The sequence below is a fragment of the Trypanosoma brucei genome, chromosome 2 (assembly GCF_000002445.2).
Source record: "Trypanosoma brucei brucei TREU927 chromosome 2, complete sequence".
Lineage (NCBI taxonomy): Eukaryota > Euglenozoa > Kinetoplastea > Trypanosomatida > Trypanosomatidae > Trypanosoma > Trypanosoma brucei.
The window spans coordinates 350,887-370,000 of NC_005063.2; the positions used below are offsets into that span (position 1 = coordinate 350,887).

Sequence of the window (19,114 nt, forward strand, 5' to 3'; positions counted from 1 at the left end):
ATGAACAAACAAAGTTTGTATGAAGGTTTCAAGAAAGTTTACAACAGTGTTGTTGGTGTTAAAACGACTTCAAGCTTCCATGAAACGGGAACTTTAACCCCGATGGAATTTATTCAAGCTGGAGATGAACTGCTGCACAAAATGCCCGTGTGGTCATGGGCTGAAGGACCTGAAAACATCCAACCATTTCTTCCACCGAACAAAAAGTACCTCGTTTATCGTGGCGCTCCCTGTTATGAGCGGGCAGCGGTGGCGGGAAATGATGATGCAGATGAAATTGTAGAAGATGATGATGATGAGTGGATAACAACGCATGCAAATCGCGTATTAAAAGCAACCACAGAAATAGCTGCCGAAAAGACCATAAACTGGGACGATGATGATGATGATGATGATGCTAATAATAATAATAATGTTGTTGTTGTTGACAGTAGCCGTAAAGATGAAGGTGACGACGACGAGGATGCGGACAGGGACCAAACGGAGCGGCGACGGTGTCGACTGTATGATGTTTATATGGTATACGATCAATATTATCAAACTCCACGTATATTTCTTATTGGTTACGCTGAAGATCACGTCACACCTCTCACAACATCCGAAATGATGGAAGATGTTTATCCGGTGAATCGTGAGAGAACTGTTTCAATTGATCCTCATCCATTCCTGCAAGCCGCTTGCATCAGCATTCATCCGTGTCGCCATGCTGAAACAATGCGGCGGATGATTCAACACATGAAGCAACGATTTGAGGAAAGTTCACCAGAAACGGCAAAGTTTGTCTTCCCAACACATATGGCATTATTTCTTTTCCTCAAATTCATTTCCTCTGCAGTGCCGAGCATCGAATATGATTTGTCGACAGGTATCGACATTTAAAAATGGACCACGTGCGTTTGTTTGTGTTTGTGTTCATTATCTATCGCCGTGCTTATGGGCGAGGTCTAACTCCTTGCATTTCTTTTCTCTTTCTTTTTTCGTTTTTGCCAATTTTGCAATCCGCCGGTTAGTTCCGTCTCATATTTGTATAATGTAATGTAATGTATTTATTATTATTATTACTATTATTAAGTGTTGCCGATCCTCTTTTGCTACCGTGTTTTCCCTCCCATATACTTGAATCATCACCATTTCATTTTATTTTGTTTGATTATATTTTGTTTTATTCGCTGATAGTTTAACCTTCAAAAACAATAAGTTCACACAATGCAAAGCTGAAGGGAACGAGCACAAGCGAGTTTTTATTTTTATTTATTTTATTTTAATTTTTTAAAGAAAATAAAGATGTTGCGCGCGTTATTTGATGTATGTGCTCAGTACTGTCGCTTCGTGTCGCTGCAGCATTCATGTAATTAATTATTAGTTTATGTGGAACAAACGGAAACTGTCAGCAGCGGAGAGAAGATTCATTAAAAAGTCAGGAGTTATCACATCTCACGAGTACGATTTCAAAAAAAAAAAAGAGGGAAAGCGCTGAAATTCGTCTGCATGGAATTGTGAAGTGGAAAAGATACCGTAATTTAATCCTTACTTGTAAGTGAGAGTAAAATGACTTTGGTAGGTTTCTGAATTGGTCACACTATATATATAATATATAATATATATAAATAAATCTGTTCATGTGTGTTGTCGGTTAGTGGCATTCATGCCGCCTCGTGTGTTCCTGCACTTCTTTTTTTTTTTTTGTCCCCTTTCGCTGATGTAACATTTCCTCATTTCTTCACGACATCCAAATCAGTTTGCTTCAAGAGATAAAAAAACGAAATACGAAAAGACAAAAAAGAAGAGGGGTAAAAAAAAAAAAGAACAAAAAGGAGAAAAGGGAGAAAAACAAACAAATAAGCAAATAAACAAATAAATAGAAAAAGTAAAAAAGTGAAAAAATTAAGGATGTTCAACCCCAAGAAGATGTTGGAGGCGAAGGTTCAGGAAAAGGCTGAGGAACAGACAAAAAAAGCTGTGGATAATCAACTGCAGAAAACATTGGGTGATAAGTTTTCCGGTTTGGTGCCTGACAAACTGAAAAATATGGTGGCAAAAAAGGCAACTTCATCCCTCACAGATCAATTGACAAAATCGGCTGCCGGTGGAGCGAAGTAATTTGCCGCATTTAAACACAAACACAAACGTATAAATGAATATATAAGGAAGTGTGTAAATATATAAGTGCGTATGTACTTATATGAGGGAGGAACCGCTGCAGTTATTTATTATTATGAGTGAGACGAGGGGAGCAGCGGTAATAGTGCGAAAAGAAAAAAAAGGATAAACAACAGAATGATTGGGGGTCATGAAGAAAGTGAAATAAACTATATAATATATGTATTTATGTGTGTGTGTGTATATATATATATGTGAGGGGATATAGCAATAAAGTAACAACAAAATAAAATCAAAATAATAAATAGATAAAAAGGAAAGAGAGAGAGTAAATCGGTCTTTGCAAACGGGGGCACAACCTGATGTATGGAAAACTATATTTGACGAATTTGGTTAAACTTGATGAAGCACATGCAATATGGAGGATTTAGGAGACGAAACTAAACCCACAAGCGAAATTAAAAAAAAAAGAAAAGAAAAGAAAAGGAGAGGAGAGGGATGTTGGAAGAGGGGAAAAAATATAGGCTCCCAAGTGAAGGATAAGGCCAACGAAACTGCGACAAAAACGATCGTTTTTCAGGATACCTATGCTCTTGGCTTTGAATTTATTATTATTAAATATTCGATTCATTAAACGCTTCATCCAAATGCTCTTCTTTCTCTTACCTATGTGTCTCTCCCCCTTCATACATACGTTTTCTTGTTAATGTCTTCGGGTATGCTTGTGTTTGTTTGAATTATTTTGAAATTGTGTATCGGTCTGGTTTGCATCATCATCATCATCATCATCATCATCATCATCATCATCATTATTATTATTATTATTATTGTTTTTTTTGTTTGTGAAAAAGAGACGAACACTCGCTTTTTATCTCCCTTTTGTCTTTTGCTTTTATAAAAAAAAATGATCGTACATCTGTTCCCATTCTCATTCTCCTTATTATTCTTCCTTTCCAATCCTTAGCACAAGAGCTTCTGTATGTAACCAAATTACGACTGAGGAAAATATCAGGATGCAAAGGCGATAAAATAAACCCTTTAGATAGGCACAACCCCACGAATATGTGTTGTATTTTTGTGGCAGTGTGTTGCGACTGACATGTTGAGGCGTAAATGATGTTCATGGAAGGTTTGATGCATTTCTTTTGTCTCCTGTTCTTCAGATTCACGTGATGAGCTGCAAAAAATAAATAAATAACATATATATATATATATATTTATGTATATGTTATGAGAGGATGAGTTGCTGCGAGGGACTGTTGTTAAAGTAATATTGCTGTAAAGAACATTTTCAAGCTACGTTAAATCCCCCTTCGTTTTTTTGCTTTTTTCTTCCTTTTAATTGCAATTCTAGTGCATACTTCAATAGGGCTCAAATGGGTTTGTGCTCAAGTGCGTATTGTTGAATTTCTCGCCATCTTTTTTTTCCCCCGTTCTAAACGCAAAAACAAAAACGAAAACAAAAAGGAAACAACATATCTCACTGATGGATTTCCTTATTTTTCTTTCTTTGCATACGTGCGCAATTTTTTTCCTTCCTGACCCCCCCTCCCCGCCCGCTGTCGGTTGTCTCTTCTTTCCTCGCTGAGTTTTCTTTTTCCCAGTTCTTTTTGTTGCTTTGTGTGATTGCGGTTACCGCGGGTTTACTGCTAGTGAGTGAAGGGAACAACAGAAATCGAAATTAGGTGGGTAAAGTTTCTCATTATTTTCCTCCTTCCGATTCCATTTTATTTCATCGGAGTGATGCCACGCGTGATTATTGTGGCATACGTGTTGCTGCTCAGCGTTTCATTATCATCTCTGTGCCGCGCGACTTCAGAGCAGTTCATTAGGGCCATCGGGAATTCACACGAGTCATTAGTTCCTGGAAGCGCTAAAGTTTCTATTGATGATGCGGCGTTTCTACCGATTATACCGGTGGTTCTTAAGAGTTTGAAGAACCTCACTGGGAATATTAAAGTCCCTCGGCAGAAAATAGGGGGTTTGGAACTTGGAGAGGCAGAAGTGCATAATATTACGGCTGGGGGCATGTCTATTAATATGGAAGAGTCAAAGCGGGTCGTTGTTGCGGTTTGGGACATGAGTGCAGTTGTGCCAGAGTTAAACTTCACATACACCTACTGGCTTTTCCAGTGGCAGACGTGTAATGGAACAGCGCGGACCGAGGTCAGCGGCACGAACTCAACTCTATATTTCAATCTGACCATTGGATCTGACGGATTGGTCAACGAGACAATTAAGGGCGTGAACATCAGCATTGGAGACTTGGAAGTGACCACCTCCATGAGCGATTGTCCGAGTATGGATGCCATTATTCAGCTAATCATTGCCATTTTTAAGGGTAGCATAAAAGAGCAGCTGGAGCGAATAGTTCCAGAGAGGATGAATCTCATATTGCGCAACAAGACAGAAGATGCTCTCACCAGCCTTCCGATTGCCTTCATGGACGATCCGAATATAACTGAAGGCCGGATGGAACTCTCACTAGCCATCCTTCCCAATGCATCCTCGAGTCGTGTTGTACCACCTGATGATGTCGTGCCTCTTAAACAGCCCTTTCCGGATCGAGACCTTGCAGTCATTTCTTCATTTGATGGCGCAAACAATATCCTCAGGATATTAAGAAACTGGAGTCTTTTGAACATGACGTTCCCCATCCCACCCGCGTACAATGCTTCTCTAATTGAACCTATATACCCCGATTTGTATAAGCGCTGCTCCAACTGCTTCTTCCGCGTTGTGTGCCAGCTGGCAAACGACGTGTGGGTGGAGGATGACGGCAACGGGGCATTTACGTTTCAAATGCGCAATGGCACCATCTCCATGGGCCTTTATTCGGGGAACGGCACGAGTGTGGACGCACTCAGTTTATCAGTGAATACGACGGCTAACGTCAAAAAGTTTTCTGTCTTCGACAGCGCTGTCACACTGAACTTGTCCGCCATGAGTGTGTCTTTGGATGTTGAGGCTTCGCTTATTGGTGATTTCAATTCGACAGTTCTTAACAGCGACATCCAGTGGGTGCTCGATGTGGTGGTGGTTCCATTGGTTAACGCACAACCGCGAGGGTTTGTCCTTCCTTTCAACCTAACGGGGCTTCTTTTTAATGTTTCCACCGGTGCTTTCACTATGGGAATGAATTCAGCAGTGATTTCTTCACTGCTCAACATCTTCGTCGGTCAGCGTTGGCGACCTGTGAGTGGCGAATGACCTCAAAGTATTTTCCTTTCCTTTCCTTTCCTTTTCTTTTTTTTTTCTTTTTACGATTTTGCTCTTGATGGTACCAATGACCCACCAGAGATCTGGTAAATTTTTCCTTTACCCGTGTCCCCGAAAGCCTCCCTTTTCGATGGTGTCGCGTTATTTTGCCGTATTATCACTTCGGTTAGTTGTTGTGTTGATGGTGTTAACCCCACTGTACCCAAAATCTCACAGCATGGCGGCGCAAACCGGTCTAGGAAGATTTTAACGTAGCAAAAAAAAAAAAATGTCCCTCCACCGGAATCGTGTCTCGGCTCTCCTCTTTTTTTTCTTTTTAGAACTTCCATATTGTGAATGCCTGTGTGCGTGTGTAACGCTCGCTCGGGTGGCGGATCCTCGTCATTAGGTCCGAAGGTGAATTGCATGATGTTATGGACAATGTGGCGTACGGAAAGAATGAAAGGAGTAGCGGTATGAAATCTGCGGGAGAAAGTGATTACCGCGGGAACGGTGTTCTGAAGGCATCCCATGCGCCTCCGCTCTGTGCGCTGAGGTAAATGTTTTGTGCCATGTTGCTGCGTAGTTTTTCTTATTGTTTTCCCCTCCTTTTCCTACATTCAGTGTGCTGTAGATAACTGCAAATCAGACAGAACTGCGATGTACCCCTAAAAAATATTGTGGCACCGCTGCCTCTTCACATATGTTTTGTTGTTCCTTCGCGTTTCGTGACGTTGTGGCCCTTCCCCTCCCTTTATATCGATAGAAAGGCTGTACGTGAGTTATCGGTTTCAAAGCCGAACCGCATTTGACACAAGTGGTTGGCCGGCTGCTTTGGTGTCTTTTTGTTTTAAAGGTTTTCTGCAGTTGCCAGACCATAGGAAAATTTATCACATTCCATTTCTGTAGTTCAAGGGGACAAGTAAGTTCTTTTATTAGTTTTATTCTTTTTTTTTTTTTGCCTCGGCCGCGTTGATGGGCACAGTTTAGTTACTGTTGATGGTGTGGCTGATGCTTTCCCCTCGGCACGTTGAACTGTCGTAGTTAATTATGTGTGGTGCTGCTAATATCCGTGCGGTTTGAATAAATCTTTAGTGCCCATCTGTAGTTGCGGTTCTTGACGCATGGCTCCAAGTTTAGTGATAAACACGCTCGCAAGCTCATATAAATATATGTAAATGTGTGTGTGTGTGTGTGTGTTTGGGATGATGAATATATGGAGGGGGGCGTATAACAGGAGTTTTCGACACCCCGCAGGCAAGAGGAATGAATGCCGTGCGAAGGGAAGAGACCGGGCGGTTGTTTAAGTATTGTGTCGGTGATTCCGAAAAGAGGGAGTTTACCGTAATGAGGAGTGAATGGGGCGAGGAAAATCATGTTTGAATAACTGAGTATGGCCGCTTGTGTGGCACAGAAGGTCTCTCTATATCGGTTAACGGGATTAGGGTAGTGGGATGGTTGTTTGCCTGAGGGTTGCCCGCAGCGGAAGCTACGTTGGAGGAATGTGCTCTCGGGATGGTGTTAAAGGGGTGTTTGTATTTGTTGAGCGTAGTGTCCCGGTGAATGCTTTGACGCTGTGGGAAAGTGTGGCGCTAATAATAGCGTTGGTAGTTTCTTTGAGGCATCGGCTTCCACTGAAGATGTGGTTCCAACAACACAACTTCCACTCCTCTGATCACGGTTCTCATCTTTCTCATGCTGTGTCTCGTTTGTTGTTGCAGTGCGAGTCGCATCGTCTGCAGTATCATCTGCTGAAACTCTCCGAGCGCCGCATCTGCATGTATTTCTGCGGCCTTTTCAGTTATCGGCACTTGGATGGCCTCTTCCCTTTCCTATGCCGTTTGCCGATATTTGCCGGCAGCGTGCAGGTCCTATTGCGGATAACGTAGGCGTCCTTTTCATCAATTTAATCCCCAGCACCACCGCAGCGTCGAGTGCCCTGTCGTTTGCACCTACGAACTCCATTGGTTCATATGCCTTATCCCAAGTAGCAAATGTTACTTCCCAATTCACAACTTCGGGGTTGTCAAGTTTGTCGCAAACACTTCTCATCGCGTTCGATGCTGTTCTTGTCGCCTGCTCTTTGTCTTTAGCGGGTTGGGCTTGCGGCGCCTGAGAAACTTTCCGTATCACTCCATACCTGCCGGATGCCCTTTCTTTTGGTTCGCGAAACTGCATCGTGTCACTGGCCGCAGTATTTCTAGACGTGCTACCCCCTGTTGTTGGGGTATTCGGTCCATACGTTTACTCCCCGGCCTTCAATAATTCTTCCTCAAGTATTGTTCCCGTGTGTTCAAACACCGCCTCTGTTATCCCTATTTTTGTTTGCTTTGTTTCGTCACGGCGGCTGTTGGTCGTTTTTCATTACGGGATTTAAGTCTCCCGCGGGAGCCCGTGAAAGGAATGTTCCGACCATACCGAAAGTTTTATACATCTTTTTTCCCGAACATCTCTATATGGGTGAAGGAAGGTGTTGGAGGTCGGTTTTGGAAGTAGACTTAAATTTTTCTTGCGAATGTAAGCTTCACAGATATGTCAACGGCAACTCCACAGACCATTTTGGATGCAGAACGGACAAAGGCCTTGACATAAAAGCTTTTGTATAAAAGAGGGACAAACGCCATTTTCAATCGGAAATGGTTCGCCGCTCAGAAACTTCACGTCGCATGCAGACGGTATGTTAAAATTGTAAAATGGGGAGTTTAGAGTATTCGAAAATAAGAAAGTGAACTTCATTTACCTACGGAATTCATTGGTGTATTTCAATATGCCCCAAAGCGCTGCATTTTTTACGGTCTTTTGAAGAAGCCCGAGTGTTGTTTTGAAATAAATGAATGGTGCTTGAGGAAAATAAATCAGTTCTATTCCAGAAGTATGAAATGATACGGCACGAATGGGTGACAGGCGCTGGCGCATTCAAACTCAGTTGATAGGAATTAATGTTGAGAATTGTAGAATAAGGCAGGGGAATATTCAATTGAGAGAAGAGTTGGATCAGATGCATTCGCATATAGGTAGATTAGAAGAGATAAACGAATCATCAATACCTGAGATGAATCATTGGAAAACAATTGCCCATTTACAAACGTTTTCCAATAATACAGTTGGCTTCACAGAAGGAAGTATGTAAATGGGAGGAAGGATGTACAACCCGATGCTTTTTACCAACCGTATTTGAGAGAAAAAAAAAATCCATTCTCCTGGTTAGTAGAGTTTGACGCTATAGCTGTGGAAAGTAAAATTATTATGGTTCTACATTTTATGCCAAGGAAAGGAAAATACTTCAGCAGCCGAAGTTGGGATTTGGCCACGGAAACAGTGAAACATGAGTGCCGAGAGAGTATTGGAATCCATACCGATGAATATAAAAATCCGAAACCCTCAAGTTTGTGGGTTACGGAATAGAAAGAGGGCAATTGGATGTGGTTTTAGATCCCATGAAAACAATAAATAAAGGAACGTACTCTAAATCTCTCCAGCCAGCAAAGACACGTAAACGTCATGATCATTATAATAAAACCTCTGAGTCATGATCCGGTTACTGTGGCGTGGGCTTCAGAGACAAATCACATCGCAAAATGCATTTGGAATTTTTTTTTTTTGGAATTTTCTTCGTGCCTTCGTGAGAGTTTCCCCCCACTGGCGCGGCCATCAGCCATCACCGTAGAGCCCTGAGATGCTATCGGTCTGGCGACTGTGGCAGAGTCTCCCCTTTTTTTATTCATCCTAACACACCCTCTATAATTTTTTGTTGTAGCTCCGCAGTTGAACGGAATACAGCAGATGGGGCGAGAAGCCCCCCACCCTGGACTCTCCCAAAGATGTCAATTGGCAATCCTTTTGTTTTGATTTTTGTTATTCGTTTATTATTCTCTCCCTCCCTCTTTCTGTTTTTGTTGCTTGTTAACTGCATACCCCCTCTGTCTCTGAGGGTGTCTGAACTATTCCTGCGTCCGGTGCTTTTCCTGCTAGCTCCACACTCGGCAATAAGGGGGGAAGTTGCAGAAGGGAGAGTGGGTTGTATGACTGTTACCTTAGGTGAGGGCTTCACCTGCGGCCGGCTCCGTTCAACCGCAATGAGAAATTACGCCAGCCTTTTAGAGAAACATACATCTTGCACACACTCACCTTCTACCGCAAACCTGACACGTAACTCCTTCAAACCGGGACAGCTCATCAAGTGCAGCGACGTTTCTTCGCAAGTCGCCGCGTTGGTTGGTAACAGCGCGCTCTACTTTCATACCGTGCATCTTCTTTCGATGTAGGGTGAGGCCAGTTTTGCTAGCACACTGCCTTCCGCATGTCGGGCACACCAACATGGATGTGTTTGTATGCGGGGAATCAGTGGCACACAATTTTGTGCTTTTGCTGCATTTAAGCTCGACTCCCTCACCTTTGTGGAAAGCCTTACAGTGTCGGATGAGGGAGTCCCTGCAACTGAGCACTTTTTGGCACACAGCACACTGCACACTGCACCTCGCCTTTCCCCGGGACGTCAACGTTTCCCTCACGGGCACGCTTAAAAGGGAATTGCACCAACACCACGGTACCGTCCTCCGTCACTATGCTCCTATGTTTGAATTCCTTGTGTAGTGACAGGGAAGGGCGTGTACCGAAGCTCGCCTCGCACAGGTCGCATTGAAACGGCAGCTTCCGTGTATCCTGAGAGGCTGGCGCTGCTGGGGCTCTACCATCTCCTCGCACTGAGTCCTCGTTCTCTCGCCCCCTTTTCACGCGGCAACTACCGCTGCCTATGCCATGTATTGTTCTAAGGTGGTGTAATAGTCGGCCTGGCACTGCGAATTTGGAGGCACAGAGGGTACAATGAAGCACCTGCGGTCTCATCGGGACTCGTGTGCTCGATGGTAGAGGAACGATCGCCAGCACTGGAGGGGGCTCCGGGGGGATGTCCACTGCAGGTGTTGCATCGCCGTACTTGATCCTCCGGAGGGCATCAGCTCGCATAAAGCCATGTTTGTTTACCATGTGCGTTACAGCACTCGAGCGGCATTGGTATGTGGCATCACATTCCATACATTTGGTCGGTTCGGAGGTTCTCTGAAGAGTGCGTGTCGCAACAGTTGGGGCTGTTTGTATTGTTGGTCCTATCGCTGCATGTTGCGGGTTACACCATCGGCACTGTGGAGGCACACTCGGGTTGATCTTTCGCAACATCCATCCATAGTGCCTTGAAGACCCAACCCGAAAGCGTGCCAGTGCCGTTTCTTCTTCCCTCATTGGTTCTTCCTTATGTTTTGTTGGAAAGTGGTTGCCCGTGATACCAAACCTATGAGTGTTCTCATGGACTTCTTCTGACCTAAGCACTCGCTTCGCATAAGCAATGATGTCAGGGATCCATGCGTCTCGCAACTGTGGTAAATCAGCGGCCTTTTTGGCCATTTCATCACAAACCTCATTCCGTTTCACGTCACAATTGCCAAACACAAATTGCAGTCGGATACGCACCTTCCTTCTCTGAACTTGAAGCAGAACCCTCCATAGTCGTCTCAGAATTGGGTCCGTTACGGCTAGGGGGCCTGTCTGCAGTGCTGTTAACATTGACAGCGAGTCAGAGAAGATGGACAACCTGCTCGGTGTGCTTCTGTATGCCGGAAGCCATTTCAGCAGCCGTTGCAGTCCTATCTCTAATGCTACGCATTCCGCTCTGTAACTGCATGAGAGTTCCCCTGCTCCGGTCTTGGGTGCACATATCAGCGTGTTGTTTCTATAGAGCAGGGCAGCTGCTCCGGACTTCTCACCGAGGGACACGGATCCATCAGTCCACAATTCGTAGTGCACTCGTCGCGGTGGCTCCTTCCCCCTCCGTGCAAAATGCCGTGCAATCCACTTTTCGGAAGCCTCCCTTTTGACATCGTCAGGGTCATCAGCGCACACAGGCTTTATCTGCGTGTGAAATAGCGGTCGGCAGCTGTGGCGGAGCGTCGATGTCTCTAGTGGGTGCTCGCGTGGCTCAATGCGGAGGTGGGGATAGGACCGCATGATGCGGGAATGTAGGGCTCTGACTGGGTGTTTGCTGTGGTATACTTCCTCAGCACTGCGCCGCAAACATCCGCCTCGTGACTCACACATCAGCATGAATTTCATGCTGCGCACAAGAGTGGCCGTCTTGAGTGGCAGGAGGCTTGCTTCCAGCAGAGAGTCCTCTTTGCGCGTCCCATGCGGTATGCCGGCTATGATGCGACTGGCTTTGTGTTGTGCTGATGCAAGGAGGTCGCGACTTCGTTCCAAAGCGTCCCGGTACCATACCTCAATGCCATACATGGTGTGTGCCTGTACGAGTGCTAGATAAAAAGCTCTCAGTACTTGTCGTCTTGGCCCCCATGTAGAAGCTGAGATGGCTGCTATCTGCAGTAGTCTGAAGTCCATCTTGCGTCTCGTTTCGGCCGCATGTGTTGCCATCCCTTGCAGACACTGGAATGTTACTCCTAGAAGCTTCGGTGTTCTGTCAGCTCCTATTCTTTCGCCGTCCAGTTGTAATGTAAGGGGGTGGCGCTCTATACACCCGAAGAGTGTGCACTTTGTTTTCGCTACGTTGACAGACATGAAGTACTCTTTTGACCACTGTAACACCACGTTTAGACCGCATTGTAGTGTGTGGTTGATGACATCCCTCTCTGTGTGCCTCGCAAGTAGCGTTAGGTCGTCTGCAAAGAATCCGTGCTGCAGTAACGGCACTTCTGCAAGGCGTTGGCTCAACGAGTTCATGACAATAATGAACATGATTGGGCCAAGGACAGTTCCTTGTGGCACTCCTCGCTCAAATGTTCTGCTTCTGGAAAGCTTCTCCTTGAATCTCACTCTACCAGTTCGGTTACTCAGAAATGATACGCACCACTTCACAATGTGGAGTGATACCTTCATTCTGTGCATTTCCCTCGCAATTTTGTCGTGGTCTACTGTATCAAATGCCTTCTCGTAGTCAACGAATACAGCACCCGTACGATATTGGTGCGTGCGACGGCAGAGGGCAGCGCGGACGTGCAGGAGTTGTTCGAGCGTTGAGCATCCGGGGCGAAAGCCTGATTGCTGCGGCGTCAACTGAGACTCAACAGTGTCTCTAAGCCTCGCGGCAATTATGCGCTCCATGACTTTGCAGAGACAGCTCGTGAGCGTCACTGGCCTGTAAGAATCGAGGTCCTCCGCCTTTTTTCCGGCCTTCAGGATGGGGATGATAACACCAGTCTTCCATGCAGACGGCACGACTCCCGTTCGTAGGCTCTCATTGAATAGCCTCAGAACAACATTCAGCGCTGTGTTAGAGAGATGTTGCAGTGCCTCGTTGTATAAGCAATCAGGTCCGGCTGCGGATTCCACTCGGTAGCAGTTTGATCGATCTCCGTAGTTCAGCCATCGTGATGGGACTGAACTCACTCGCTGTCTTCTTTATGGGTGCCGGTGGGTGTGAGTCGGGGTGCCTTCTTGCGCGGGAAGAGTACAGTTTACTGAACCTCTCAGCTTGACGGTAGTCCGTGATGGCCGCGTTATCAACAAGTACAGCCGGTGTGGTTAGTGGTCGTGGCGCATATACCTTCTTGACAATGTGCCAACTGCAGCGGTCTGACACCGCAAGTCTGGAGCATAGCGTGCTCCATCTCGTCTTTGTGGTACGGTCCAGGATCTGCTTACGCGTGGCTACCAATTTTTTACTTCTGTGGGAGGGTCCGCATCCAGCGATCTCTTCATCGAGTTTCGCGAGCGCAGGTGTCCAATGTGGTGGCGTTGCTCTGTAGCCACGGGGGATGGAGGCCTTCGTCGCAATGCGGATGGCGGAGCTCAATTTCTGTTCCAGAGTGTTGACGTTCTTCTCTCTACCAATTTTCCTGCAGAGCTCGTCAACCTTGAGACGGAAATTCCTCCAGTCAGCTTTTAGCCATGCGTACATGGGCTTTCGAAGCCGCGGGCAGCTCAGTGCATCTGTGCCGTCTCCAACGATAACGTCGAAAAATATGTGATGGTGATCGCTATTGGGAGAATACAGCGATGTCCACGTGTACACTGTGCAATTCCTTGACAGCGTCACATCAGGGGTGGACTCCCCGTGGTGGCGCGCGTACCTGGTGCACTCACCAGTGTTACAGACCAGAAACTGGTTGTCAATGCACCACTGTGTGAGGGTTTCACCCTTGGTATTTGGTGGGCTCGCGCGATCCCATGCCAACGAGTGTGCGTTAGCGTCTGCACCGATGAGCTGGGCACCGTCAGTCGTCAGAAGCGTATCTAGGTCACTTGTCGTGAAGGTGTGTTTTGGTGGGATGTATGCCGACGTGACAGTCAGCGCCGTTCCACGTGCAAGGTGAATTGTTGCATGCACTTGTTCAATGCGACCAACAACGGCCATACCGGTCTCGACTGGTATGTCCTCCCTCACTAGTATTGATACACCACCTCCTTTTCAGTTACGAGCTATTCCGTGATGTTTGTAGCCAGCAACGCTAAAGCAAGCCGCCTCTCCAGGCGTCATCCTTGTCTCGATCAACAGACAAAAGGCGATCCGTTCATCAACAAGGGTTTTGTGGAGTGCTAATCTCTTTCCTTGAGATAGCCCGGCGCAGTTCCACAGCATCCCGCGCAACGACGGGCCGGGATTCTCTTCCACATCACCGGACAGCAGCATCTTAGTGCGGATGATACTGCTGATGGCACGCTTGCCACGTGCCCAGGGACCGACAAGTGAAAAACGGTGTCCCAGCAAGACGCTGCTGATCCCTGTGCTGTATGATGCCGTAGCCGGAGCACAGCAGTGTTCCCCATGAGAAGAACGCTGCTGGCTCTTGGCTTCCCCCGATGATACGGGGTACTGGACCCTGGCACCACGTTGAGGTGGCCGGCATCGCCAGGGAATGCATTTGGACGCAGCCAACACGAGAACATGTGGCTCCGATACCGAGAAGGCTCTGCGATTCCTCAAGAAAGCGCAATCTAGAGTTAGAATAGGTTAGGCCCTCTCTTCTCTTTATTGTGAGTTTGCAGTTTTTAAAAAAGCAACACAACGGAGTATACAGGAACTTTATTGTAAATGATGGCGGCCGAAAGCAGTACCAACTCGTATGTGTCCCTCAGTTCTACAAAGAAAAAGCCGCGGCATCTCCAGTAAAACAGACCCAGCCAATGCAGAAATGAGAACTCAATCGAAAATGCGATTCACTGGACAACGTAAGAAATCGAGTAGTCATGCATTTGTTTTGGATTACTACCAGTTGGTGGAAAGGGATATAGCTTTACTGTGGAAGGAAAATCTTATCGCACATCTTCATGACAAGGATGCCATCATTGTGGATTAGGGAGCTCTCACAATAACCTTCAATACATATCCGTACAGGGCAGTGTGAGGCACGCGGTTATTGCAGTTGAGTGATATAAAAAAGTTTTTGAGTGAGTTGGAAAGAATAACGGCACTCAGCACTGGATTCGTCAAAAAGATACTAAAATCTTACGGAATGGAGGCGCATTCAATTAAATGAAGGGAGAACTTTCACCTTCACGCAACAGCAGTAGTCGCAATAGAGAACGATTTGGAATCCCGCATTTTAGCAGAAATGGGAAAGCATGTAAACACCAAGGAATTTCCTCGCAACACCGCCCGCCCTCTTGAGTTGCGGTCTGACGTATGAAACGGTTGAGGAAATTTAACAACACTAATGTAAAGATGTTTGATGAATGGGCAGCTTTCTCGTAGTTGATTTCACAGCCCACGAGGAAAGTAGCGGGACACGTCTTTATTCCAGAGGCTCAGCATTTTGTTATTTGCTCATCAAATTAAAGTGACTTCGGAGACTCAGCAGCAGCAGAACTTTCCGGTACAACAGACAGATGCGACTAGGTTATCACTGCATTGGGTTAGAGAGAGAGATCTAATATCCAGTCTCGAAAGCAATATGATGAAATGTAGCAAATCATGCATAAAGTCTCGAAGCGTAGGAAGATTGGGAACAATAACCGAAATTGACTGTTTCCAAAGTAGATGCATTTATTTTGGAGACTCATCATGGGATGGGTAGTGCCAGCTTTACAGTGATGAAGGGGAAGCCAATAGGCACGAGGGGATATTTTATCAAATGACCAAAGCTTATAAATAACCATGATAACTATGAAACCATGGCTTCATTAGAACATGTGTCCCGTTATTTGATTGCAGTTTGCAATAAAGCTGCAGCATTCATCTTTGACTCAAAGGCTCCGTTTCTTTCTTTCATTCAGGTGGAACTTCTACCATATATTTGCGCATGTTCCCTGTTTGCCGAACGAAGAATGGAAAGTTTGTGAAACCAGTCCGTCTTTCAGTGGAATGTAAATGCAGTTCAGGATATCCTACACACTATTAAACTCAGTCCCTGGTAAGAGAGACAGAAGTGATTTTAAGAAAATGTACCGCACCGCATTGCTAAAAAAACATGTGTGGATTGATAACATTCGCATAAAGTGTATTACAGAGAGTCATAAAGGAGTTGAAGTGTGATGATAAGGGAGCATATGGTACAATACGGTGCCATGGTAGGGAAGAGAAAACTCTTCACAGAAGAATACAATTTCATATGAGTTCACATCACAAGAGAAAAATATGTTGCCACTTGGTCTTGCATAGAAAAATGAGAGTAGGAAAACTCATGAAGGCCTCTTCGCTGTATGAGAAAAAACAAGAAAAGAGTTGGAACGCATAACATTGCGCATGATGTACACGGCAGGTGTATGAGGAAATTCTCTACTCCAACAACATTATCTCTTTTTGAAGATGCTGCACCGACGACCTTCAAAGCTTAATACATGATTATTGGAAGAAACTGATCCGACTCACCTATCATCGTATTCCATGAAGAGAAGATGAGGGTGGCTCGATATATTTCTTAACAGCGAGCCTGTCAATTCTCCGAGTTATTTACCAACACCATCCAAATTATTCGCAGGCACCTCAATGAAAGATTGGGAAGGAATACTGTTTAAGGCCAGCGGGAAGTTATGAGCCTCAGAAGGGTCAGTGAGCACAACCACATTTTTGTGTTTCACAGGTGGATGTGAGAGCGGTGGGCTTGGGGTTGCGAGCCTTTGAACCGAACCTACCTCCAAATGCTTTACGCATGCATTGGTTACACAACGGCCATGCGCCTCATGGAAAATAAAATACACATTTCGATTCTTCGGCAAGTGGAACGCGCCTCGTGAACAAAACATTGTTGGAGGGAGATATCGTGGCCAGCTGGAGCGATGTTGCATGGACAGGAAGCCCCGCAGACGACATTTCTTCGGGCGGGGCAGTTATACCCAAAAGCTGCGAAAGGGTGTGGGGCAGGTGAAGCACACGCTTTCAGCAATTCCTTGCCGTAACTAAAATCCTTAACATAACATATTGATTTACCATTTCTTTTTCGGCAAACAGGTCCACTGTTGTTCATTTTACGAGACCAGTCTGCTTAGCGTTTCTTTTCTGACAGTCTCTGCTTTACAGTGTGAAGGCTGTTGAGGCGTGGTCTGTTAATGTTTTTTCTTGCTTTCTATGAATACTGCTGGTGAGTGAAATAATATATCTTCACATCCTGGCGGTGGGGTAGTTGATATTGGCGGCTGCTCCAACTACAAATGCTCATGCGTCTGTAATGGGCTCCAATATTTCATATTCCCTCTCCTTTTTTAGTGTGTTTTGGAAGCCGACTGGAAATACAACGGAGGGTGCATTTGTATAATCATAAGTACATAGCGACTACAGCTCCAACGAGATTGGTTCGTCCCGCATGAGGTTGGAAAACATTTTCATTGGATGCCCGTGATCAAGCCGCTGATAATGTTGACGTTTGAAAGTGTTGAGATGCAGGTTCTCCTTGGGCGTGGCGGACGAATACGTGTAACACCGTCTTGTGCAGCTACACGCTCTATGTATAAGAGTTTGAAGGGGAGTTAGTGAGAGGGAATGGTGATGGTCAGGGTTTTTTTTTTTCGAGGAGTCCTCGAGAAGTGATTCAACATTTAGAAAGGGTGATTACAGGGCGCAATGGCGAAATGATGGAGACAGGAGCAGCTCATATCCACTTTGCTACATGGTGGTTGCAAAAAATAAATATTAACAAGAGGGGATGAAAGTTAGAAAACATACCGGAGTCGTGATCGTGTGGTGCTTGATAAGGAAAACTCTCCACAGTTAAAACTGAGAAGCGGATGATAGACTGCATCACTAAAGCATTTCCATCTAAAGTTGACACAAAAACCAAACACAGACGCAGGAGTGTAGAGAGTGGAGTAGCGTAGCTCATTAAATTGGTAAGATTATTATATAACACCGTTAGGGCTAAATTATCTTCCGTAACCGACTGCCAGACGACAGCAGGCGATAACAATAACAACCAACGACTGCTACCCACAGCACCCTCAAGACCGTAGCTCTCCACCCAGCGCGGGTGCATTCTGGCTCTTATATATACTCATTGTCATGACAGAGTATATTGTACTGTGTTGATAGGGGACGGGTAACTGTATTGAAGAGCCGATGCTTTTGACATGTTAGAGATAATATGTTTTATTGTAAAGTTAATACAACACACAATAGGATAATGATAAAGTTAAAAAAGTATATATAGTAATAGAAATATATCTTATATAGGAAAGATTCAGCAGTAAAAGTAGCGTTTGCGGCGTACGGAGCAGGAGAGCAACTGACCGCTCTCAGACCGATGGCGACGACATAAACGCGTCTCTCGGGCTTCTGCTCTGTTGTAAACTTTGCGCAATGAGATACGGAAACAGTTTTTGCGCTTGTTCAGTAGGTTTGCCGAATGGCTGTGGGTATGACACTTCCTCAGTTAAGGGAAAGGGCGGGTGTGTGTAATACGTGTGTTGCTCTGACAAAACAAAAGGGCACATCGGCACGCTGCTCGTAAAGGTTTTTAATTACCTTCACAGCTCGTAGGCGCATCAGTTGCTTCACACGCGAGTGTAAAGTATTTGTGGCTGTGTGCTTATAAAACAACATGTGCGGGATCGCGTGTGGTCATATATGGGCTGGCATTGTATTTGTCATGTTGCCGTTTTTGCTCCTCGCGTCTTCGGACTGTTTGCTTTCCATGCGTGCGCTTCTTTTTGCAAGTGTATTTCCCTGTGTGCAGGATACATGTTTCTTTGTCCTGTTGCATATATAAAAGGGAGTTATAGCGTTGCGTTGTGTGCGTCCGCTGTTGGCTTGCATGATGTGTAGTGAATATATTTCGCTGCTTCGCGTGCCTTCTTAACGGATTGTGTTGTACGTGTGTGGGGTTTTTGTGCACTCTTTCGTGCCGCGATGCGCCCACTCCGTCGTCACTCTATTGCACCACGCCGCCTGATATTATATGCGTGTGAAAGTTGCATTGCCGCTGCTTTTTACACATTCAACGTGTGTGTTTGTGCTTGCGTGAAGTCGCTTGCCACATGTCATCCATGCTCTCTCGTGTGTGTACGCCGCGTACGGGGAGGTGTGTGTGTGAAAATGTGTGTATTCGTCTGTATATTCACGTGGGTTTGTGTTGGTTGTGTAGGGCTTGGCACCTGATAGAGTGACGCCTTGAGGAATCTCAGCCTGAAAAGGGTGTATAATAAATTTATACTGAAAAATATGGGGTCATCAGGAAATACACTATAAACGAAGTAGTGTGTTTTGTGTTATGAATATTATACGAGATCGTGTGTACATATATGCGCGTACCCTGTAGAGGGAAACACCACCACTCGCAGCCACACATGTGGTGTGCTGTTTGTGTGTTCCCCACAGCGGATCACGCGCTTACACTTGAGATCTGGTTGATTCTGCCAGTAGTCATATGCTTGTTTCAAGGAC

General features: G+C 45.4%; 2 protein-coding genes and 1 non-coding gene across 3 annotated transcripts in view, besides 21 other annotated features; all 3 read left to right on the forward strand.

Annotated features, from left to right (window-relative positions):
* Positions 1-879, forward strand: Tb927.2.1890 (autophagocytosis associated protein, putative; the record flags this gene model as incomplete). The annotated part of the gene is made up of 1 exon (XM_946425.1): positions 1-879. One exon carries the CDS (start codon positions 1-3, stop codon positions 877-879), a length of 879 nt encoding a protein of 292 aa, XP_951518.1.
* Positions 1-19,114: part of a sequence feature (sequence corresponds to BAC RPCI93-25N14) that runs on past both edges of the window.
* Positions 373-466: a microsatellite.
* Positions 1,047-1,070: a microsatellite.
* Positions 1,130-1,167: a microsatellite.
* Positions 1,239-1,283: a sequence feature (AT_rich).
* Positions 1,581-1,613: a sequence feature (AT_rich).
* Positions 1,747-1,821: a sequence feature (A-rich).
* Positions 1,829-1,885: a microsatellite.
* Positions 2,311-2,356: a microsatellite.
* Positions 2,562-2,596: a microsatellite.
* Positions 2,703-2,723: a sequence feature (AT_rich).
* Positions 2,869-2,928: a microsatellite.
* Positions 3,300-3,327: a microsatellite.
* Positions 3,543-3,566: a microsatellite.
* On the forward strand, positions 3,844-5,310 carry Tb927.2.1920 (expression site-associated gene (ESAG) protein, putative; the record flags this gene model as incomplete). The annotated part of the gene is made up of 1 exon (XM_946426.1): positions 3,844-5,310. The coding sequence occupies one exon, from the start codon at positions 3,844-3,846 to the stop codon at positions 5,308-5,310; it is 1,467 nt and encodes a 488-aa protein (XP_951519.1).
* Positions 5,322-5,354: a microsatellite.
* Positions 6,478-6,498: a microsatellite.
* Positions 8,888-9,149: a mobile genetic element.
* Positions 8,888-14,158: a mobile genetic element.
* Positions 13,910-14,158: a mobile genetic element.
* Positions 14,263-14,623: a mobile genetic element.
* Positions 15,401-15,765: a mobile genetic element.
* Positions 19,071-19,114, forward strand: part of Tb927.2.1931 — a 2,251-nt gene continuing 2,207 nt past the window's right edge. The window contains exon 1 of the ribosomal RNA XR_002989955.1: positions 19,071-19,114. This exon is cut by the window's right edge and continues 2,207 nt beyond it. This is a non-coding gene — a ribosomal RNA (rRNA small subunit).